The 24,598-nt window shown below is 29.9% G+C and overlaps 4 protein-coding genes across 4 annotated transcripts; 3 read left to right on the top strand and 1 right to left on the bottom strand.

Annotated features, from left to right (window-relative positions):
• Window positions 1–1,031: 1,031 nt before the first annotated feature.
• On the top strand, window positions 1,032–2,939 carry LOC145742496 (putative vesicular acetylcholine transporter-B). The gene has a single exon (XM_082560270.1). It carries the CDS (start codon window positions 1,032–1,034, stop codon window positions 2,937–2,939), a length of 1,908 nt encoding a protein of 635 aa, XP_082416396.1.
• Window positions 2,940–4,308: 1,369 nt separating this feature from the next.
• Window positions 4,309–12,686, top strand: LOC145742495 (choline O-acetyltransferase-like). Its single transcript, XM_082560269.1, has 16 exons — window positions 4,309–4,398; window positions 4,689–4,898; window positions 5,307–5,425; window positions 5,525–5,578; window positions 6,017–6,197; window positions 7,117–7,288; window positions 7,463–7,607; window positions 8,018–8,140; window positions 8,398–8,496; window positions 8,861–9,016; window positions 9,415–9,565; window positions 9,845–9,955; window positions 10,540–10,629; window positions 11,410–11,632; window positions 11,933–12,115; window positions 12,511–12,686. Exons 1-16 carry the CDS (start codon window positions 4,309–4,311, stop codon window positions 12,684–12,686), a joined length of 2,283 nt encoding a protein of 760 aa, XP_082416395.1.
• Window positions 12,687–14,112: 1,426 nt separating this feature from the next.
• Window positions 14,113–20,938, top strand: LOC145744044 (uncharacterized). Its single transcript, XM_082562138.1, has 10 exons — window positions 14,113–14,233; window positions 14,734–14,867; window positions 15,400–15,682; window positions 16,012–16,123; window positions 16,766–16,876; window positions 17,121–17,190; window positions 18,048–18,147; window positions 19,118–19,278; window positions 19,948–20,127; window positions 20,503–20,938. The coding sequence occupies exons 2-10, from the start codon at window positions 14,799–14,801 to the stop codon at window positions 20,665–20,667; spliced, it is 1,251 nt and encodes a 416-aa protein (XP_082418264.1). The 5' UTR covers window positions 14,113–14,233; window positions 14,734–14,798; the 3' UTR covers window positions 20,668–20,938.
• LOC145744045 (5'-AMP-activated protein kinase subunit beta-1-like) lies at window positions 20,872–23,341 on the bottom strand. The gene is made up of 7 exons (XM_082562140.1): window positions 23,323–23,341; window positions 22,929–23,129; window positions 22,682–22,765; window positions 22,385–22,534; window positions 21,726–21,852; window positions 21,520–21,656; window positions 20,872–21,319 (listed from the first exon to the last, which is right to left on the bottom strand). The coding sequence occupies exons 2-7, from the start codon at window positions 23,064–23,066 to the stop codon at window positions 21,173–21,175; spliced, it is 783 nt and encodes a 260-aa protein (XP_082418266.1). The 5' UTR covers window positions 23,067–23,129; window positions 23,323–23,341; the 3' UTR covers window positions 20,872–21,172.
• Window positions 23,342–24,598: the final 1,257 nt, after the last annotated feature.

The raw sequence follows: 24,598 nt of genomic DNA, 5'->3' as shown, positions 1-24,598 counted from the left end.
TAATTAAAAACTACAACGAGTTATAAAATTATAGCAGTTAATAAAATTGTATAAATATGTAATATTGTATTACAAAACGGGGTAACGAAAAGATAAAAAATATCAGTTGGAATATAATTCTGAAAAACTAGTATATACGTAAACAAATTAATTACAAAATTTATTTTTTAACGATAACTTCTGTTATCAAAAGGGAACTGCAAAATATTAAAAAATTAAATTACCCTTATTTATAATAAGGGTTAAAAAAATTTATTTAAATTACTTCAATAATTAAAGGTAAATTTATTTTAAAGATAACACAATAAAAGAATATTTTTTAGCATGGTATAACTTTTTTAGGAAAATAAAAAATATAGATTTTTTGTTTCATTGACTGATAAGGTTATAGTTATCAGTTCTCACTTAACCAAGAAAAGAAGCATCTGTGAGGATATTGATTTTTAACAACATAAAAGTAAGTAAAGTACGCCCTAAAATAATATATAGTTACCCATGTATTTTAGAGTCTGTATTTAGCCATCATAGTGTTGTGGGTCCATTTTTTTGTATATAAATATAGCCTTAATTAATATTAATTTATTTTATTAATGTTTCAAAAAACATACGCAAGCGAACGGCGAGAAATTGTAAAAAAAAACTTAAAATTAATTAAAGTTAGGTTCCAAACCTCAGTAAAATATTGCATATATTCGCATTTTCGGTTTCTTGTTTTTGGTACAAAAAGTTTTAATTTAATTTGTAGAAAATAAATAACATGGACAGTTAGTGTGTAGATTTTATTTTTTTACGATAACAATTACCAGTATAAAATAAATACGTAAAGCTTATTTTAAGTTGTTTAAACAAATGGTTATCTGCAAAAGGCACAAACACAAATCTAACATTTAAAAAATATAATTTTTTAAAATTTTGTTTAAGCTTTTTCAAGCCGTTTCTAAGTTTGTGTTTTGCCTTTTGCAGGTCTCCATCAAGACTTTAAGTGCGAAGTGAAATTAGAAAATAATTAAAATTAAATAACCACAAACAAAATGGAAGCACTTCGATTGTACGGAAGCATTGGAATAAATCTTGTTCGAAATTTGATGTACGCCATGCGTTCATGTACTGCTCCAGTTCGAGATAAAATCAGCGATTCCAAATCTCAAAAACGACTAATTCTAGTTATCGTTTGCATTGCCTTGTTGTTGGATAACATGCTGTACATGGTTATTGTTCCTATCATAACTGAGTATTTTAAAACATCAAACGCTACCATTCCACACCTTTCTGGGTCGACTTTAGATTCCGGGATCACATCAGGCCACGGAAATTTAAAACTTAGTTCTTTGAATGTTTCAACAGTTAAATTTTTACCAACTGTTAAGCATCAAAAAGCATATCCTCTAACAATAGCTCCCCCGCACGAAGAGGCAAACGAAGACGCTTTGATTGGTATTCTATTTGCTTCAAAAGCTATCGTTCAACTCATGGCTAACCCTTTTACCGGTACTTTCATTGACAGAGTGGGTTATGTAACTCCCCTAACCTTGGGCCTTATTGTGATGTTTATGTCAACAACCCTATTTGCTCTTGCAGAAACATACTCGGTTTTATTTATAGCAAGAAGTTTACAGGGACTAGGTTCCGCATTGGCTGATACTGCTTCCTTAGGCTTGATTGCTGATCGTTTTCAAGACGAAGCAGAACGATCAAAAGCACTTGGCATTGCTCTTGCATTTATTTCATTTGGAAGTCTTGTTGCCCCGCCATTTGGAGGGGTTCTTTGTGAGTTTGCGGGAAGGGAATGGCCATTTCTTATTTTGGCATTTGTATGTTTAGTGGATGCGTTACTTCTTTTACTTGTACAAATTCCAGCCTCTGATGAAAACAAAGCCAAAGATGGAAATATTCCAGTTGGAACTCCAATTTACAAACTTTTTATCGACCCATACATAGCAATAATTGCCGTGTCGCTAACTGTGGCTAACTTTCCATTAGCTTTTCTGGAACCCACTATAGCCAAATGGATGGAAGACACTATGAATTCCACCAAATGGCAAATAGGTTTGGTTTGGTTACCGGCTTTTATACCGCACGTACTTGGTGTTTATATGACCGTCAAAGCTTCAGTAAAATACTTTAGATATCAATGGTTGTTGGGAGCAATTGGTTTGGTGATGATAGGCATATCTACCGCAACAGTTTCAATGTGCCATAGTTATGGAATTTTAATGATTCCGTTAGCTTTTTTGTGTTTTGGAATTGCACTTATAGACACAGCTCTTTTACCCACTCTTGCTTTTCTGGTAGATGTTCGACATACAAGTGTTTATGGAAGTGTTTATGCGATTGCTGATATATCATATTCGGTTGCTTACTCGCTTGGTCCAATATTAGCTGGGCAGGCAGTTCATGCTGTTGGTTACCTTAAAATGAATGTTGGCATAGGGCTGGCTAACATTTTATTTTCGCCTTTATTGTTTCTGCTAAAAGAAGTATACGATTGGAAAACGGATAAGAGTGAACGAACATGTTTAATGGATCAGACAACTCCCATTGGGCCTGGTTCGAACGTTTCAAACAACGTCAACAAAATAAAACGAAATGATTCTACCGATTCAAATTCAAGTGATAACAGTGAAAATTTTTCAAACCACGTTGAAAACACCAATACGAATCATAGTTCTTACACTGTGGAAACTAGCATTAATCCGATACCCAGACCAAGACCCAGAGTCAGCAGCCAAGTTACAAATGGTTCAACAAATGTCAAAGATCAAAAATTCAACACAACTACATTTTTGGGAGACGGCTCACAAACCAAAAAAATAAAGAGTCGAACCGTTTCAGAAAATTCGATTTCTAAAATTGAGTTTGAAGAAATGATGAGCGATGGAGTGGAATTACGAAATCCAATTTTTGAAAATGAGAATGAAACTATATTTGGTTATGATTAGAGATAAAAATAGTTATTATCCCTTACTGTTAAAAAAGTAGTCAAAACGTTTGTTATTATTGTTCTATAAAAATTGTTATGAAAAAACAATAACAATTTAACGCACTAAATTTCCTTTTAACCAAATACATTTTATTTAATCTAATATCTATTTATTGTAATAAGTGTTAATAAAATAAAAATAAAAATTAAATATTAAGATTTTTTTTTATATTTATTAATTGACATTATAAAAGTAGAATCAAAATTAAATATATCTAAACATACATGCATTACTATAAATAATTGATTTTTATGTAAAATATTTTTTAAGAGTGATATGCCTAATAGAAAAGTGGTGCACAAATCCATTTGCATACAAAGTGACAGCGTAAAATATTTTAAACAATTTTACTACTTTAGCCTTGGATTACTAACCTAATCAACTTTTTGTGTTTTTTATTTAAATAAAATAAACCCTTGAAATGATCACCGGGTTAAATTAAGGCTTAAATCAACTAAATAAATATATTTTATTACTTTAATAAGATGTTTTGTTTAATTTTATGTTAGTAAGTTTTTTTTTCTAAAATTGATATTTAAATTATTGCTAAGACATGTATAACAATTTTTTTGTAATATTTAAATTTAAATAATGGTTAACACTAACTTTAAGTTAAAAAATCTCTTATAAACTTTTTTTTAAATGATTGTTATTTCAATTTACGCAAAATATGTAATTAAATACTTTTTATTAATTTTAAAAGGATAAAAGGGGTTAAAGTTTTAAATCTTTGGATCAAATTCAACGGTCGCAATTTCATTGTTCACTTAGTAGAATTTATTTAATTTATACTCACAAAATATCCACTTACTCATTTGCTCGCAAAATTTGATGTCGGAATAAAATGACGATGTTAGTATTTTTAAAAGATAAAAAAATTTTATGTCTCGTGTCGCTTTAACTATACAATGAATAATTTATTTTACAATAAAAATTAATCTGATTCGATTTCAGTTTTTAGCTTTATTTTAATATTTATATATGCATGGAGGTGGACGCTTCACCAAATTATGCGTCCGAAATAAAATAAAGCTACAAAACAATATTCGTAACACGTAATTATAATATTAATAACCTTATAAAAAATAAAAGACGGATTATGTATAAGCATCGCCTGATCTGCGTAACACAAAAAAACAATATTCAGACTGACGTTAACTTTATCGACTTTTAATCGATTTGCCAAAATCAGTATCGGGTCGAAACGATATAAGTTAGAGCGAAAATTCACCTTTTTTTATTACGAATTTAAAAAAAAAATTAATTATTATGGTAAAATTTACATTTCAAAATTGTAAATTTCATTATTTTGATTTGAATTAATAGAATGCCAACCAGCTCGGAGAAAGAATCAAAGTTTTACTTAAGAGATAAAAAACATAGCAAATCAACTACAAGTCAACACCTGGATAAAACAGTTAAGTAACAATAAATATAAACAAATATTTCTTTACAATTTTTTTGGTCAGAGTTATTGTTTACTTTTACAAATACACTCCATAAACAATAAAATAGCATGTTCTTTACGTCATTTTCGTAAAGGTTATTAAGTCGTGAGGCCTAATTTTTTAATCACCGTTTGGAAAATTTACAATTTTAAATTTTGATATTTATTTTTTTAATTTTTAAAACACTTCGTAAGTCTCAGTTTAAACTTTGTTAGTTAAGTATATGTTTTAATTGCTTTAAAAAAATGTAAATATTTAGGCTGTGCATTCGAGTCAACAATTACCCACACTACCTGTGCCCGATTTACAAATTACGTTGGACAAGTATCTGCTATGTGTCAAACCGTTAGTTTCAGATACCCAGTTTGAAATCACTAAAAAAGTCGTTGAGGAATTTGGAAAACGTGATGGAATTGGGGAAAAGTTACAATGCCAGCTGCTGAAACGTGCAAAAACAAAAGAAAACTGGGTAGCCTTATTGTTTTTTTTAAATATTTTTGTTTTAAATGTGAGAAATAAAGTAACTACTGTCACCCCGACCCCTCGAGTTGCCTTTGGAAGTTTGGAATATTATTGATCATAAATGCCCAGTGGTTGAGCTGCTGATTAAGTGCTGGCTCAGCAGGGGTTTTTGCTGTTTATAGCACCTTACTTAAGAGCGCTAGAGCATGAGAGCAGTAAGGATCGAACCCACGGCCTTATTTGGTGTTTTGGTATTATAAGCCTGTTTGATGTTTAGAATCAAAAATACTTGAAAAAGTTTTTTGGTCTATGAGTTAGCGATTGAAATAACTCCAGACGTTACAGATGCCTTTAACAGTTTTTGATATCACTTGTGTTTTTAATTTTATCAAACGTTTTTTACAAACATTTTTAGGCCTATGATTGGTGGCTTAAGGATATGTATTTGTATAATAAAGCTGCACTACCTGTAAACTCAAATCCTGGAATGGTTTTACCGAAGCAACATTTTCCATGCGAAAATAGCTTTTTGCGGTAATATATTTTTTTTTGTTTGGTCATTCTGCGTTTTTCTTGTATTTAATTTTAAAATTTAATTAACTGACTACAGCAACTAATGTAGCATTTTTACAGTTTTGCAGCGAAACTGACAGCTGGAATTTTGGACTTTAAAGTAATTTTAGATGCGTAAGTTTTTTTGTATTTGTTGTTATAATATATGCATATCGACCAAAAATGAAAAAAGAACGTGTACACTGTGCGGTCAAGACCATAAATATGTTGGTTGTAAGCGTATACGAATATAAGATAATGTAACTATTCAGAGCTTAATCCCATACGCGTAAAGTAATATTTTAAATGGGATTAAAATGAAAGACAAGCTCAAACTTAGAAACATAAAATTTCCATTCAAGCGTTAAGAAAAGCCGCTCAACGAGCTTTGCTAAAATTAATTGCTTACATTGCCTTAAGAAACTATAAGTTACCAGTTGTACACAAGGCCAACTAATTACATAAGACCAACGGCAGAAACTGTTCCAAGGACAGACAATTTTAATCCATATAAGGATTCTTAACAAATGACCACGGTAAGTTAAAAGAAAATGTACTTGTTTGTTGTTATAGGCGAGCACTACCAGTTGATATAGCAAGAGGACAACTAGCCGGCCAGTCATTGTGCATGGAGCAGTATTACCGACTTTTAAACTCTTATAGGCTACCTGGCTACAATGAGGACGAATTAGTTTCTTTAAAATCTATTCCCAATGATGAATCTGAACATATCCTAGTATCATGTAATGATCAGGTATTATTATTTATAGTTATATAGTTATGTAATACTAGACCAAGTTGGGTTTTATTTAATATATTAAAATGTGGATTAACTATTTTGCGTTCGAATGTCAGCAATTTTTTAAGCATTTCAGTGACAAAAAATTTAAACAAAACACTAGCTTACTATGTGGGGTTTAAATGTAGAGGTTTCAATAAAAAGGGGTTAAAGTGTTAGAAGTTCAAATGTAGGGGGTTCAGATAAAGAGGTTCGAATGTAGGAGTTCAAAGTAGGGGTTCAAAAAATGAAAGAGGTTCAAATATAAGGGGTTCAAGTGAAAGGGGTCCAAATGTCTGGCTATCATTTTTTTTGAATTGTGGCTTAACCACAGGTCGTCGTTTTAATACGTGGCTTATTTTTGGGCGATTTTTTTGTGTTTACTGCAAAACCCCCCAATCTGTACGTTGCAGTGGATAAATTTGGCAAGATACAACACTAGGTTATTCTCGCTGGTGACAATCACTTTTTTTTTTACTTATGTTGTTTTTCACTAAAATATGCAACTTTATTGATTGGTAAATAATGCGTCACAAGACAAACGATTTGTTGACAAGAAAATTTTTAATGTAACCATGCACGAGCGTATTACGAAAAAAAATACCATGTCGGGCCATGGTTATTGGCCGAACTTTGCTACTAATATCAAATCCTTACAAATTTATTTGGGAATAGCTCGCTCTTTGGTTAGCGGTTTTCGAATCATCTTAATATGGTCGCAACTCTTAACTGATATTTTGTTGCGACAGTTTACCTGTGCACCACAAATGGCAGGTGTTTGTTTTTCAGGGCTTTAAATCATAACACTGGACATACATGTATATACTTAACTTCATGTTAACTAAATGTGTCAAAATATAATTTATAATATTTAATTTTATAATGTTTTGCTTAGTTTTTCACAGTCAACGTGAGCGTCGGGGATTATCGACTTACAGAAGCAGATTTTTGTGTTCAATTTGAAAGAATTATGGAAATGTCAAAAGATAAAAAATATGATGGAGTCGGGATACTGACGTCAATGGAACGTAACGAATGGGCAGAAGCTCGTGATCTCTTATTATTGGGTTTTCTAATTTGTTTATTTTATATTATTAGTAATTTAAAAATTCTTAAAAAAAATTTTTTTAAATAAATTTGGGTGTATCATTTTCTTTTATTAAATAGTCATTATTTTATTATCTCACAGCGACTTACCGAGTCCATTTTAACATTTTTTTAATAATGTCTTTGAATTGTAGATCCAGTGAACCGTGTTTCATTAGATGCAGTTGAACGATGTTCATTTGTTTTATGCTTGGACAAACCAAAAGTATCCGAATGTGAAGAAATGATGGCTCGACAAATGCTATACGGGAATAATCCCGAATTGAACAGTGGCAATAGGTAATATTACATTTTATAAATCCATAACTATTACTCAATTGTAAACACTTGGCTTAATTAACTCGGGTCTGCATTCATGCTTTACCGCTTATCAGTTGGGCTCTTAACGTTACAAACTATACTGCCAAACCAAAAACCAATTTGCTGATTTATTTTGGGCAATATAAACTATCCATTCTAAATTGCTAAATGCAATTTTAGACTAAGTTAATTTGTTTATATATCTTAATCCTCCATGTGAAGAGGTCGAATGCACAAAGATTGAGTAACATCGGTTAATTTAACTGCTGATTGATTATTGGCTCAGTAGGGGTTCATACCGTTTATGGCGCTTTTTCAACAAATTTTACCATTACTTCATTATTATAAAGAAAGATATTTGCATTTTTTTTAAATAATTCGTTTTGTAGGTGGTATGATAAAACTATACAGTTAATAGTTGGACTGGGAGGTGTAATAGGTTTATCTTATGAACACTCTGCTTCTGAGGGAATTGCTGTTACGGCTTTGATAGAACATTTACTAAAATACATGTATGTATTTTTCGATCTAAAAATTTAACTTAAAAACATGTACCATCTGATAAAGATTGTTATAAAATAAAAAAAAATTTTATTTTATATTTACATAGATATTTTAGGCTTTAAAATAGGTTTAATTAAATTTTAAATATTTTTGTTGAATAATGTTATCATTTTACTAATCAGTTCTACTTGACTTTTAAAATGCTTTTTATTTCATTTAAAGTTATGATTTCTTATTTCGTATGTCAATCTGTTTAATTTTGTAGATCCCTGCAAGAAAAAAAAGGTTTATATCAACTAAATTCTACCTTGAAGTTGTCTGCTCCACGACGCCTCGAGTGGAAGTTAAATGAAAAAGTTTTAAGGTCAGTCAAATCTTAACTTGTTATGTCGATTACATACCTTGTCTTTCCATTCTACTATAAGCCACTTGGTGTAATCGACAATAAACATTTTTTCGAAAAACAAAATTTAAAAAACATATTTTACTAAAATAAGCCAAAAAGCAAGCAAAAAATATTTTATTGGTTATAAAATGGCGTTTTGGGCCAAATGCTTAGATTAAATAATGATATCTTAATAATATACATTACATACACATAGGAATCTTACGAAGTTGCTATTTTTTGCCTTTTATTAATGCCTTAAAATATTTTGTTGTTTAAATATTTAATATATTGAAATCATTAATTTTTGTCTCATGTATATAATTGTATTATTTGAGCACAGTTTTATTGAGCGAGCGGAGTCAAATATCAGAGAATTAGACAAAACTTTGGATTTGGAAATTTTCCGATTTTCTGATCACGGAAAAGATTTCATTAAACGACAAAATATAAGTCCTGATGCTTACGTGCAAGTAGCTCTTCAGTTAACATACTATAAGTAAGTTTATGTTCAATTTTTGAATAAAGTTAAACAATTAAAAAAGTAGTTTGGTAAAAATATTAAAACAATTTGTTTTGACGTTATTGCAAACGATTGTGGTGTCACCATTCTGTTACAAAGGAAAACAAAAATGTTTATTTAAAATTTATAAAATGTAGTTTAGGTAAAAATTGATTTGTATAAACACTATGCTGTTTCATTTAATTTATCTGACCTTACAAAAAAAAATTAAATTTATTTAATGGAGCTAGGTTGTTAATATGTGTATGTCTATTTTATACGCCCACAAAATAATTAAAAACTGCCGTTTGTGGTGCGCGGGTAAAAGTATTTAACAATGCAGAATTAACACACGCTCTCTTTATTGTATTATTATATAAAACATTTAATCCAAGGTTGTACAAACGATTAGTAGCAACATACGAAAGCGGTTCGACCCGAAGATTTCGAGAAGGCCGAGTTGAAAATATAAGAGCAGCTTCTGTTGAGGCGTTGGATCTAGCTAAAAACTTAATGGATTCTGACTCTGAAGACTGCATTAGAACGGTAATAAAATTTAAAAAAGCCTACGTTTGAGAAAAATAAATATAAGTCATGAATAAAAATGTTTATTGATTAAAAATGTTCTTGTGAAAATTAAAGCTAAAAATTTGCTGACTAATTAAGTAATATCACTTAAACTTTAACACAATTAAATAAATAAAAAACACAATTAAATAAAATCAAAACAAACGAATAACTTAAAATAATGTAATCAAACAACAATCATAACCAATTTTAATTTGCATGCATTTAATTAATTAATATATTTTTAATGTATATTAGGATGCCAAAAATATGCTGCTTTTAAGACGCGCCATTAAAATGCAAACCGATACAGCTATTGCTGCCATAACCGGACAAGGGATCGATTGTCACTTGCTTGGACTAAAAAAGGTTACTAGCTCTTTCAATCAACATTTCTTTTAATTATTTTAAATTTTTTGTTGTATAGCAGCTTATATACAACTTAACAATAGTTATTACAACTAACAATGTAACCGGCAGTGTGTTGTAGTGGTAAGAACACTTGCTACACCACTTGCTACACCACACATGAGTACCTCGTGCTATGGCGCCCTTCAGTAAGGCGCCCTTCAGTAAGGCGCTATAAACGGTATGAACTCCTGCTGAGCCAGCACTTAATCAGCAGCATAATTATCGGGCAATTATAATATATATAAAATTCCAAATTGCCTCAGGCAACTCGAGACTGGGTCGGAATAACTGATGGGGCTCTATGTTTAAGTCGCGCATTCGACTTTCCCATATCGAGGATAAAGATATATACAAAAAAATATATATATATAAATTTCGACTAACAATATAATAAAAAAGGGCCTAAAATGTAACTTATAAACATTTTTGGTGCAAATTTAGATTACGAATAACTTAAAAGTATATTAAAGATAGTTTTTTAAATAATTTTGTTAGTTTATCTTGACACATATTTATTAACATGGTCATTTAAAATTTGTAAGATTGCCGAAGAAATGGGATTCCAAACTCCAGAAATATTTCAAGATTCAATTTTTGCAATTTCAAATTACTTTCAACTTTCAACAAGCCAGGTTTTTTATTGTTATTTGAAAATATAACTTTTATTAAAATAACAAAAAAATTAATAATTTAAGCGTTGTGCATTAGACCTTAAAGCAGTTAGGCTATAGGCAATGTATTTTGCTAACATTTTTTGTACACACTTATTTTGATGTGGGAAGGGTAACTTTACAACCTCAAAAATTTAACTGAAAATTAACCGACTCAGTTAATTTTGGCAGGTTGGAGTATTTTTGATTATAATTGCCCGATATTTGATTACCGAATAATTCCAACTCAGGAGGATTTTTACAATTTATGGCACTTTAATAAAGTTCGCTAAGCTTAAGGCTGTGGAAATCGAACCACATGCCCATGCTGGACCGGTAGTGTGGTGAACCGGTTTTGGCGTCAGACTACGAGATGTAAGGTTTCGGGTTCAAGTCGCACCAATGCCATGCCATTCACCCTTGAGCCCGGTGTTCACCGATAGCTCGAACACGTCCCAAACCGCATACCCTTACCCGATAAAAATATTAAAAATCTCTTCCTTAAAGGGGGTTATCGAAAAAAAGAGCCCTCTGTGGAAAAGCCAAATGTTTTTACCCTTTCAAATCTGCATTTTGACATTGAATCACAGTCAATTTTTCACAAATTATAGTGGAATTATTTGCTCACACACTTCTAAGTGAAAAATAATTGTTTCATTTTTTACAACAAAAATTATTTCCATTGTTATACCTTTGTTCAATATATCTTCTAAAAAGAGTTGTTGTCACGTTGTGTAATTGCTTTTAAATCCAATATTTCAGATACCGACCAGTACGGACTCGTTTATGTGTTACGGTGCAGTTGTACCTGATGGATACGGCGTTTCATATAACCCTCACAGCGATGAAATTATTTTTTGCGTCTCTTCATTTTCTTCTTGTTCGACCACGAATTCCGCCAAGTTCGTAAACGCGCTCCGCGAATCGCTAACAACCATGAAAAATATTTGTGGAAAATGGAATAAGAGAAGGTCGTCGAGTTTAGGTATTGAGTTTTTTTGGAAAAAATTGTCACAAATCTTCGTATGTGATGTTAATTTGGGTGGTAAAAAATGCTTAAATTATGTCGTAAAATCTAAATAAATGAAGGATACCATCTTTTAAAGTGGTAAAAGCAACTAAAAATCTGCTTGTGCTTTAAAAAACTCTTGTCGGGTTAATTTAATAACTAATTAACTTAAAAAGGGCGGTTTTTATTTTATTGCATTATTGATTATTTAACATTTATTTTTTTAACCGAAAACAACAATTATTTTTTTAATTAATCTAGACTATTTTTTAAAAGAACTTTTAGCGGCACCCAAAAAGTTTTCTATGCATCGTAGTTTTAATGTTAGTGCCTCGTCAATCGATGAAAGTCTAAGAGAAGAAGACGAAGTGATAGGCACAAACAAAAGTGTTCACCCTCACAAACAACTAAAAAAACAGAAAAGTCTCATTCTATTTTCTTGCAATTCGAAATCAAAAAGTAAGTTTTTTATTTATTTTGAATAATATATTGTAAAAAGGAAATCACGGATTTAATGACCCTTTTAATCATTTCGACTAAATACTTAAATACATGTGAAAGATTGTGCACATGTTGTTAAATAACAGCTTTCGTATCATTGAAAATCATTTCAATTAATAGACGTTAGACTAAAAACGCTTTTTTACCGACAATTAAATTTTTTTGTTATTTCTTAGTTACCTTAACTCTTCTTTTAAAAACTCCCCAATTCAAAAAATATATATTTCGACTTTAAAGTCGGTTAAATGGGGGTTTCTAAATTTTGATTTTTGGGAAAATGGCTTTTTGGTCAATTGGTTTTCCGAGAACGTCCCTTATATTCAAAAATTCTAACCCTATTGTCGTACTTGCAGATCCACATGTTCGACAATCTTCTGCTAGAGGTAGACGTGCGACCAAATTGGATCGAAGATCTAGTGACATATCAATCAACAGACCTTACGGTGACTTACACCCACCCTTGGGTGATATATCCCGTGTACCTCATGACTTGGTTGACTTACTGAGACAGCAAAGTATAGTTCAGTAAAATGCGACTGAACCCAATCGCTGTAATTTTTTTTCCTGTAAAGCGCCACGTGTTTAATATTTATTTCTTTTATTTGTGTGCATATATTACTATATATTTTTTTATGTGTTAACTTATAAATTAGAATTATTTAAATGATTGTATTATAAAGTGTATTATTATGTATTATTATGTATTATTACCGTATTGTTTGAATGCATTTTTCTGTAAATTTGTTGAAGAAGTGGTTTCATATAATTGAAATAACATTTATCTTAAAAAAACATGTATTATAATTCATTGTAAAAAGCTTGGTGATTTGGTAATTTTTAGATTTTTAATTTAATTCTATCGTATTAGAAATAAAATATATTTTTCAAATATTTTACAAAAAAAATACAAAACTACCTATAAAATTAGTATGTCTGTGTAAAAGACTAAATAAATGTTTATTAGTTGTTAAATTTAATACAAGATTGAAGTTTTTGCTTTAATAGAAATAAAACCTATTAAATTATACTCACATTCTTTCGTTTTTTTTTCTATCCCGTTTAGACTAATAATTTTGACTTTTTTACACCCTCTTTTTTAATTATCCAATTACATGGGGACGCCGAATCTATTGGAAAGAAATTGTTGGAACGGATATAAATGGAAAGGAAATAAATGGAAAGGAAACAAATGGAAACAAAACAAATGGAAACGAAACAAATGGAAACGAAACAAATGGAAACGAAACAATTGGAAAGGAAACAAATAAAAAGGAAACAAATGGAACGGAAACAATTGGAACGGAAACAGTTGGAACGGATTTCAAAAAAACGGATTTTGACGGATCAATTTTTAAGGCGGATTTTTAAAAAGTGGAAACAAATGAAACGGATTTTAAAAAACGGGTTTTGACGGATCAATTTTAAGGCGGATTTTTAGAAAGTGGAAACAAATAGAACGGATTTTAACGGATCAATTTTTAAGGCGGATTTTTAAAAGTGGAAACAAATGGAAAGAATTTTATAAAAGCGGATTTTAAACACAGTTAAGTTGTTTGGCAGACTAGTACGATAATAGAACAAGTTTATTTTAAAATTAGGGTAAGCAGGGTATAACTTAAATTAATAAAAATAATAGCTTAAATTATAATTGTTTTGGTTAATCCGTTCCATTAGCTTTTTACCATTTGCTTTCTTTTTTTTCCGTTAAACTATTATTCGTCGAAAAAATCTGCTTAATTAAGATCCGTTCCATTTGTTTCCGGTTCGTTGGTTTTTTTCATTTGTTTCCGTTAATTTTTTTCCGCCAAAAAGTTATCCGTTAAAAAGTTCCGCTTAATTATAATCCGTTCCATTTGTTTCCGGTTCGTTAGTTTTTTTCATTTGTTTTCGTTAATTTTTTTTTTCCGCCAAAAAGTTATCCGTCAAAGAAATCCGCTTCATTAAAATCCGTTCCATTTGTTTCCTTTCCATTTAATTCGGTTCCATTTGTTTCCTTTCCATTTGTTTCGTTTCCATTTATTTTGTTTCCATTTGTTTCCGCTCAAAAAAAAAAAATAAATTGGAACGACATGATAGGTAAGTTGTCAAAACCCCCGATTTGTGACGTCACTTATATGGCATATATTACGAAAATACAAAGTTTACACCTGTATTTTACAACTTTCTAATATTTTGTTCACTTTTTTAAAGATATGTCGTAAATGAGTGGGTTGTTCTTTACGAAATATCAAAAATTATTTTATTTTTTTTGTATATTGTTGCCCCTTTAAACTCATTTGCATATAAAATGCCAAGTTTTAAATAAAATAATTACAGGGTATTGCTTGGAATTGCCCGTAGTTGGTCTGTGGACGTGTAGTCGGATATTAATTTCTTTTGTCGACTTTCTGTTATATTGTTATTGTTTTAGATAAAATTTTAAGATCACATGACTGACTAACAGTCTTGACAGTAACACCCCTGGCAGCCTAATAATAAAATGGATTCTAAACTGAACTTAGGCTTAAATTTCTATTGGAATTATTGTATATTTTTAATTTCCTTACCTAATTAATATTATGTTAATTGGTTTTTAGCTTGGCATGCCATACTTACAGGCGGAAATAAATAAATAATTCGTGTTATAAATTTTACAATTAAAATGGAAAACCATAATCATGGATGTCAACCAACTGACTATATTATTGCTGATTCTGAGCCCGATACAGAAGTAAGTGACTGTTAGACAATTTTTACATAATAATTTTAAATATAATGAAGTTAAAAAATTTAATCTACCAAAAAATAAAATTCACTGTAAGCTAGTTGTATTGAGCTTATTGATATAGTATTTGCTTTATAAAAGTAAATAATTTTGCTATTCTGCTATAGAATTAATGAGTATTAGCAAAACTATGTAAATATACAGTTAGTCTATAGCCTGGGTATTTATATGCTTTCTTTATTTTGTTAAATATAATCTTAATTTTTATACAAATTTAATTGTTCTTGTAACAAACACCTAAAAAGACAAATAAAACGTTCTTATAGACCTATAATAACTAATAATTGTATAACGTTATTTAATTGCTCACACTACGGTTGGCATTTTATTTGCGTAAATCTGATTGCAACACAACTTTACCCACAAACAGCAGTTTTATTTAAATATATAATAATGCATTATTACTATAGGCCTAATATGGATGCTTAACAGGTATTTTATTCAAAGGTTAAATAAACATATTTTTTAACTTCTGTAGAGTTTATATGAACCAGATTGTTTTGAATTTGATTCAACCACCCCTAGTCAACCGAAAAGGAGGCCAACCCAACATGATAGTGGTACCCCAAACCCAGTTCAAGAGGTATACCTTCCTCCATATTGTACGGAGCCAAATGGATACAGTCAATCTAATTTAAATTATCAGAAATCAAATGATCCACCACAAAGTACCAAGAGTTCCTTTGTTTATAAAAAGTATGACTCTGCTGAGTTTGGAGAAAGGCACTTGAGTGGAAACAGAGTGCCCTCAAGATATCCCGGTAAACAATGTTTATTATTTATTCAAGTTAATTATGGTGTTTAAAAACGAGTTGTTTATTTGTATATTTTCTTTTTGGTTTATTTTAATTTTTTGAGAGGGCAATGTCAGCATTCTCAAAAATAACCCAAACTACCTAAGGGTACTTGAGACCGGGTAAAGGTTCCAGTGTAACTCTATGGTTAGGGCGCCTAGGTAATAAACTCAGTCTTTTACATTGAGAATAAATACATACATACAAAAAAAAGTTAATGGTATAATATTTATTTAGAAAAAAATTAAATAGAGTTGATTTTTTTATTGTTTAAAATAAGAACACATACATTCTAGGGCAAAGTGACCTTGGGCATCAAAATACATATTCTCATGAACAAATGTATACTACTTCTTATTCTTCTTCATCCCTTAATGGAATAACTCAACAGAATTACAATTCACAAGGGTAAGTTTTTAATTAAACAACAATAATAAGATAGAAAAATTAAACTTGTCAATATTTTATTGCTTTAGACATAAGCTTGACAACACGACAACAACTAACTAGCTATAATAATAATAATTTTTTTTGCACGTAATACATAAGCAAAAATGAAAGAGATTTTTTATATATTTTTAATGTGTAAAGGTTGACTTAACAACCTAAAGATAGAGGGATATCAGTTATTTCGACCCAGTCTCAAGTTGCCCTTGGCAGTTTGGAATATTATTATTTATATTTTTCTTATAATTAGGCTGCTGATAAAGTGTTAGCTCAGCAGAAGCTTATACCAATTTACAGCATGAGAGCAATCGGGATCAAACCAAGGACCTCATGTAGTGTAGCAAGTTTTCTGAACACTACACCACACTGCCGGTTCAGATTGTGATAAAACATTAGGCAAATTTTTATTTCAAAATGATTGTGAAAAAAATGTCACATCCATGTTATATTACAAAATAATAATGTATAAGATGCTCACTCAAATTTTTACAAAGATGCCAACAATATATATGCACTTTGAAAACAAAGCTCATTTTCCTTATTAATATACTTTTACAACTTTCAGGTGGATAAAATAAAAAATAGTCATTTTATTTAATTTAGTGTTAATACTGACAATGAATCACAAAACTCATCACCTAATATTAAAATTCCCCCAATTGAAAATTCAAGTCAATATGGATCAAAACAGTCACTTGGAAGCCAAGAATCAAGGTATAGTTGAGTTTTTAAAAAAGAATAGAACTTAAGTTTTAAACAATTATCACTTATAAATGCCCTAATTATTCGAATCTGCCCCTATTCCCTAGTCTGTCCCCCCTATTAGGGTAAGAGGACCTCAAAAAAGCATTTTATTGTCAGTTAAATGGCATTTTTGGGAATACATTTTTTGTTTAACTGTCTATTAAGTAAAAAAAATTACTAAAACTGAATTAAAATTTTGTTTTAATAATTTTAGTTTAAGCTTCCACACAGTTCATGCTTCATTTGGCTCACACAAGGATGAATACCAGCAACAATATGTCCCGGTATGATATTTTATGTGACAACTTGCTAGTTGCATTTAAAGATTAAATTTATGTAAAAAAAAATATATAAAAAAAATGTTTTAACCTGTATTGTGTAGGTATACACAAAAATAAAAAAATTTTGCGGTAATTCAAATGCGAAATCCCTGCTGTTTAAAAAAAAACTTTGGCCGAAGTGTCTTAGCTGGGGTGTCCGGGGCCGAAGTGTCTGGTTACCTATTGATTAATACTTGCGACAGTTATTAATAATTTCAAACTATGTACAGCTCTGTTGTTGTATTTAAATCTACGTAATTCATGCACATTATTAAGTGCAAAATTTTTAAAGAACCATAAGCAAAGGTAGTTACCTCTGCCGAGACCAAAAAACAGTGGCAAAATAAGCAAGGTGAATTCCTAAATTGGCAAAGGCTTCTCTAAACTTGCTGTGACAAAAGTTACCAAACAATTATACTATGAAGTTGGTGTTTTTACATGAATGTTTAATTAAAATAACATTTTAGACCTATGGTCTTATTTGAAAAAGTATATACCAAAATATGGGATCTAATTATTTGTAAACGTTAACAAAAAAATCGCTAAATGCAAAAGTGGCGAAATTTTTCTACCTTGTCCTAATTTCCTTCTAAGCTTTTCAGTCTATTTGCATTCTCTCTTGACCTTTAAAGTCAATCCCACATTCTTCCTCAGTCCTTTTAAGTAAATACCACATTCATCCAAGAGCAAAGTACACAAAAGCCGTTTTGTCCCGCATTTTCTGAGGTTTTGTTAACCTTTAGTATTGCTTTTTATTTGTTTTTAGTCATTTTTGTTGTCATATTTAAATTTTTTCTGATACAACATCTTTTTTTTTCAAGGCAACTTCTCCGCATTCCTCTATCCGCATGTCAAACCAAAGCGGTTCTACTCAGCCTTATACCAGACAACCATCTAAATCCAACTCATATGTAACTTCAGGTAACTATCAAACAGTGTAAATGGTCAAATCGACCCTTTTGAGTTTGGTTTATTGATTTAAACTAAAAAAGAAGTCTCCAGGGTCAAGTAGTTAAACATAAAACAACTTAAACTTAATATTTTTTTGTTCTTGTTTTTGAAGTATATAGGCCTATTTAAATAAGTAAGCTATAATAAACAACGGATAAAGTATATGTGATGTCTAGACTGCATTGCATGTGTTAGGCAACATACAAACAATAGGTAATAAACTTTTATTAATCCTTTTCGTATTCTAATTGCTAATGCACCAAAAACAAATTAGAAAAAAACAAAAAATTTATCAGTAATTTCGTAAGCTTAGTACCCTATTATTAAATTTTAGTAAATAATTTCCACTATTAATGTCAAATCGTAGTATGTTTAAAAGCATGTGCAAGCCCTACAATATGTTTATTTTTTGTATATCTTGTTGTATTCATTTGTAACCCAGACCCAGTCTCAAGTTTTTATAGACAGTTAGGAATATTATTAAGATTGTTGACCATTAATTAATCAACTGATTGGTTTTTGCTCTGCAGTAGTTTAAATAGTAAAGTATCCACTATACCACAAGTCTTGTAACTAGTCACTTCACCCTTTGAAAAATTTATATCATGAAAGAATTTCTGAGTACATTTTTTTTGTATATATGTATATAGCTTTCTCCTCAATATGGAAGGTAGAATGCGCGACCTAGAAATAGAAAAACAGCTGTTACCATGACCCAGTCTTAAGTTGCCTGTGGCAGTTAGGGATATTATACATTATAATTGCCCGAAAATTATTCGGCTGATTAAGCTTAAAAGCACTACATCATGAGAGCAGTAGGGATTGAACCCTGGACCTCATGTGGTGTAGCAAGTGTTTTCTACACCACACTGCCGGTACTTATACCTTTAGGCTAAAATAAAGGGAAGTTAATTTAATTTAAAACATTTTTTGTTGTTAGTGTTTATAACTTACGCACCAGAAGATGAAGCTCATTTAAGAAATGTTGTTCAATTGTCACAAACTTTGTACCAAAATTCTATTGCTGTGCAGGTTGACATATTAGACAAAAAGGGTCAATCTGAAAGTATATCTAAATGGCTAGATGACAACTTTACTAACGTATGTAAAAATTTGTTACTATTTTGTTTGAAGTGCTAAAAAGTAGATTATTTTCCCTAAACCAACTTGTCTTTATTATTATATATATATGGAAAGGTTAACTTCCCGATCTTAACATAGAGTTACAACTGTTACCCTGACCTAGTCTCAAGTTGTTTTTGGCATTTTGGAAATTATAGAAAATATTTGCTTAAAAAAGGGGTTTATACAGTTCATAGTGCTTAACTTCAAGGCGCTACAGCATAAGAGCAGTGGGGATCGAACCCACAACCTCATATAGTGTATCAAGTGTTCTGACTACTACACTATGCTGCCGGTAATATTATATTATGGTGATTGGTCAGTTTAATCTAAAGACAACTTAGCTTTTGACAACTCATTCTAACAATAACACAATCTTCAAGGGTTTATTTATTTATTTATATTTTTTATTATTGCTCACTTATAAAATAATACCAAACAAGATTGTGTTATAAAGTTGTTTTTTTTTAAACTAAGTTGTCATAGTGTTGAGTTGCCTTCAGGTTAAATTGCCCCAGAGTAAAAAGGATATGGAATCTCATTTAAAATAAAAACTACTTCAGGACCAGACTGTTCATACAAAATTTAAAAAAAAAATAACATTTGATGTTAATCTATATTAACCTTTATGATTTATATTTGTTTTAGAGTGACTTTATAATTATCTGTATAAGTCCAAAATACAATGAAAAGGTTAAAAGTGAAACTTCAGTGGAGAACAACATTGGGGGTCTGAAATACATTTATCGCCAACTCCATCGAGAGTATATAAACAACGGAGCAAAAAACTATCGCTTCATTCCTGTGCTTATAAGTGGTGGCCAAATGGTTAGTAGAAATTTTTTAATATTTTGTTAGTAAACGAAGCATAATATTTGTTACACCACTGAGTTTTATGTTAAATATAGCAGTTTTATTATTATTAAACTGAATGCCTATTTATTACTATTCTGATTGGTATTTTCTGTAGGAATTTGTACAGTCTACAGCACCATATCCATTTGCTTTACTAGGCTGAATATTTTTTAGTATATGTTTTATACAATCTACACTATCTTTTTTGTTATATTAGTAATTTGTAAAGCATTTTCCAAAACAAATTTACCCTAAATATCAGTAAAATGAGTTTTTTTTGCCAATATGGACTTTAAGTAAATCGAATATTGTAAACAACATTTATTACTTGCTTTAATTCTAATTTAGAACCACATTCCATCTTGGTTAAGAGATACAACAGTTTTTCGTTGGCCAAATGACTTTGAAGACATAATATATCGTCTACTATGTAAAGAGAAATATGTAAAACCCTCAAGAGGCCCGCCACCAGAGATAACTGTTGTACGATATGGATCAGTATCTAACAAGTAACCTTGATTTTTTTAAGCGAGTAAAATAAAATACATGATCGGAAAATTAAGTCTTATTATTGCAACTATCTTTTGTACTTAAATGAAATATTTTGCCTTCAAGTTTTACTTGCATTGTTTAATAATTTAAGAACCAACATACTGATGTATATAATATATGTATATTGTTCTCAAAAAAACATTATTTTTTTTGTTTGAAAGCAGAAAAATTACAACTAGTCATTTTAAATACATGTTCATTTTTATTTTGTAAATAAAATATGCACATTATATACCTAAAATTTTAAAATACTGTTTAAAGAACCAGGATTTAAACACAATACACTATTTATACATAAAACCATGATCCAAAGTTTAGAAGAATTTTAAATTCAAGATCAATTATTGACAAAAAGCACTAAAACTATTACTACATCGACAAAAATATACATAAAGACATAATTAAATAAAAGTGTTAGGTTTGAGGCCTTTCCTCGCTAGGAAAAAAATGGCAAAGTAAATTTTTGTTAAATTGGCTTGTAAAGCAAAGTTGTTACAAATTTTTTCTTGTATCGGTGAGTAGCACTTAACGCCATAACACCTTCCTTTATGGACAATGCATACATATGATTAAGCATTACATGCTGTGGCTCAGGAAGCAAGGAAGGCTCGAACTGCAAAAAATATTTGCAAATTATTTTTTTTTTTAAGCAAGGTATTTAAAAATTTTCATTTCAGGTAACATTATATTATATTTCTACAATATTTTAACAACAATATGAAATTATAATTAGGTCTCCTGCATAATATTTTAATACTTTTGTAAACTATTGTATTTAAGCAACAATTGTGGGTAATAAAATATAAAGCATACTGATAGGTCAATATCTTGATTCAGAAGAACTTTATTTAAAAGATGAGGGGGCAGGCCAGGGGGAAAGAGGTTGGGATCTTCAAAAAGAGCTTTCGGTATTTCCTGATTATATTCCTCATCGGGGGGAGTTGTAAAATCTAGTTTTTAAAAATAAAGAAAAATAGTTAATATGTATGACCATTTTCAATTAAATGAAAAATTTTTACCCTTTACTAAATGGCTTGATTGGCTAGGGGGTGCAAGGTCATAAGCTAAAGCCTCAAATACTTCAAAGTCGGATAATTTAACATCCAAAACGTTATTTAGAGTTCCCAATTCACTCTCTTTTGTTGGCTATAAAAAAACAAATTGTGTTTAAATAATTTAAATACACTTGAAACTGTCTCTAAAAGTGGTTTAATGTTTTTTTTTTATATTTAGCATCTATTTAACAAAATGCTATCTTAAATGTTTGTTTAGTATTAAAAAACACAAATACCTCTTATCTTATACCTGCAGTAAAACTATTTAAAATAAAGGGCTAGTTATGCGTCAATATAATGTTAGTACCTACTATTACGATTACCTAATTAGAGTGTGAAAAAAATATATTAACGCAATTAAATCAATTTAATTAACTAAACTGTGCCCAACATGGAACGAAAAAGCTTGTTGCTTGTATTATAAGTTATTTAAGATGTAAAAGAGAAATAATTCAAAAAATAAACAACAGTGTTTTGTAAGTGGCAATTTAACTTGATATTTTACTTAATTTTATATTTTTAAATTAACCAATTTTTTTTTGCCTTTAAGGAAACAAACATGTTTAGAATGTTTATTTAAGTTTAACCTTTGTTATGCATGTCATAAAATAATTATCTGATACCTCGCTTTGGTCGATTTTCCATTCCCCATCAATAAGAAACTTGTACTGATGCTCTCCTGGTGGTAACTCAACAATTGCTACAAAATCATCATGACTTCTGTTTAATCTAAGTTTGTTTTTCCAATTGTCATAAGATCCCGAAATATATACCTTTAATATGAAAAAGAATTTTATTTAAAAGTCTAAAGTGGGGCTACAAACAATTTTTTACTACCTTTGTTGTATTAATAAAACATAAGTTGGGTAAAAAAGTTTGTTGTAAAAAAAATAATTTTTTGTAAATAACTAAATTTTTACCTCCTTGCCACCTCCTTTCCATCGAATAACTGCAGGGACCTTTTTTTCCTTTTTTCTCGCTTCATTTGAGCCATGCAAATCTTCCTGTAAAATTCACAACATGTCACAAAATTTTTTTTAGCAAAAAGTATAAAAGACTTCAATAAACAACAGAAACATTTAACAGTAGTAAGTGAGGAAAAAATGAATCAATTTTGAGTCATTTGTAATAAATAGTCAGCGATAAAAATAATAAAATCAACATTACATGTAACAATTCCCCATGTCCTGGAAACACAAAACCCTCTTCCATGGGTGATTCAACAATAATGTCGTGGCCATCCCCCTGACTGTTTGCATCTTCCAACGTGTTTGGCCGCTTCGATACTACATTATTGTTTCCCATGATTTACTCTTGGTCAAAACTAAAGTTAATTAAACCCCAGAATTTTATTTACATCAATTTTACCTTGAGATAAAATGAATTTAACAGATGGTTAAGTTAACTTTAAAAACTTTTATCTCGTAAACGATTTAACAATGACTCACAAATTTACGTGAACGATATATTAACAGATAAACTAACAGGCAGACAGGTGAAAATCAATAAAATTAATATTATTTAACTATTTTTTATTAAAGTCTCATAAATCTATTCTTACCAAACTAACCCTTTTTACGTTAGTGCGATTTATGCAAACCAAATATTAATATTAGCGCAATTCGTGGTTTTGGAAAGGCTTTTGTCAGATTGCAGCTTAGAAAATTAACCTGGCAGCCTGGTGGGTAAATAGAAAAAGTGGACGAGTATTTGTTTCTTTATGACGTATGTTTTGTCACGCATGATCAGCAGTTTACATTCTCTTTTGTACAAAAGAGAAAGGGTTTTGTGATCGCTTTTTTACAAAAAAAGAAGTAAAACGTAAACAACTGACGTCACTTGTGCTGCTATTGCTGTTTAATCTGGTTTAACTTACTGTTTAACTTACCGCAAAAGGTAAAACAAATATGTTAAATGTGTGTTATATTAGTAAATATGTTAAATGTGTGTTATATTAGTAAATATGTTAAATGTGTGTTATATTAATTTTTAATTAATTTTTTATTGTATTTTTTATTATTTTTATTTATGAACTATAGGGGAAACAATATGGTTTTATTTAAAATTTCGAGATTTGGTGCTTTTGTACAATTGAATTAATTTGTCGCCATTGTAATATTATATATATTACAACAATTTGTCTTGTATCTTTTGAATAAGAAGCCGTACTATTTATTTAAGCGTTCACAAACTTACATCCCGAATACCAACGCAACAAACAATTTATTTAAACACAGGTAAACCAACAAATCACGTGTTTCAGAACACGTGATAGAAATATGCAGTGGCGGCTCGTGTATGGAGCTAATGGGGCTAAAACCCCCAACTTTTTTTAATGGTTTTATGTTTTAATTTATATATATTTTTTTTAATTAATATTTATTTTTTTAAATAATATTTATTTTTTTGCACTGTTTTTCGCTAAAATTATTTAAAATATTAAAAAATAGCGCCTATTTTGGCCACAAAATACGCAAAAATTTTCGAAAAACGTAGCGTAAACATGTGAGGGCTAAACCAAAATTGGCCCCACGGGCTGCCAAATACAAAATATCATAATGCCGTTTTTGCTGTCAGAATTCCGAAATTTGGAAAAATGTTGAGAACTTTGATCGAAATGTGGGGCTAAGACCACCATAAAGTTGCCAAATATTTTGGCAATTTCAAACGTTGTATATTAACAAATTTTATCGTTTTTGTTTAACTATTAAACAAAAATAAAATAAAATAGGTGTAAACTGGGTATTTTATTCTTGTTTAAGGTAGTTTTAAGGCCTTAAATAATATTTTTAAGTTAAAAAAATAGAAATACTAATCGTTCGATCGAGTATATTCTT

This window comes from Corella eumyota, chromosome 2 (assembly GCF_963082875.1).
Source record: "Corella eumyota chromosome 2, kaCorEumy4.1, whole genome shotgun sequence".
Taxonomy (NCBI): Eukaryota; Metazoa; Chordata; class Ascidiacea; order Phlebobranchia; family Corellidae; genus Corella; species Corella eumyota.
This window is presented reverse-complemented; position numbering and strand designations above follow the sequence as displayed.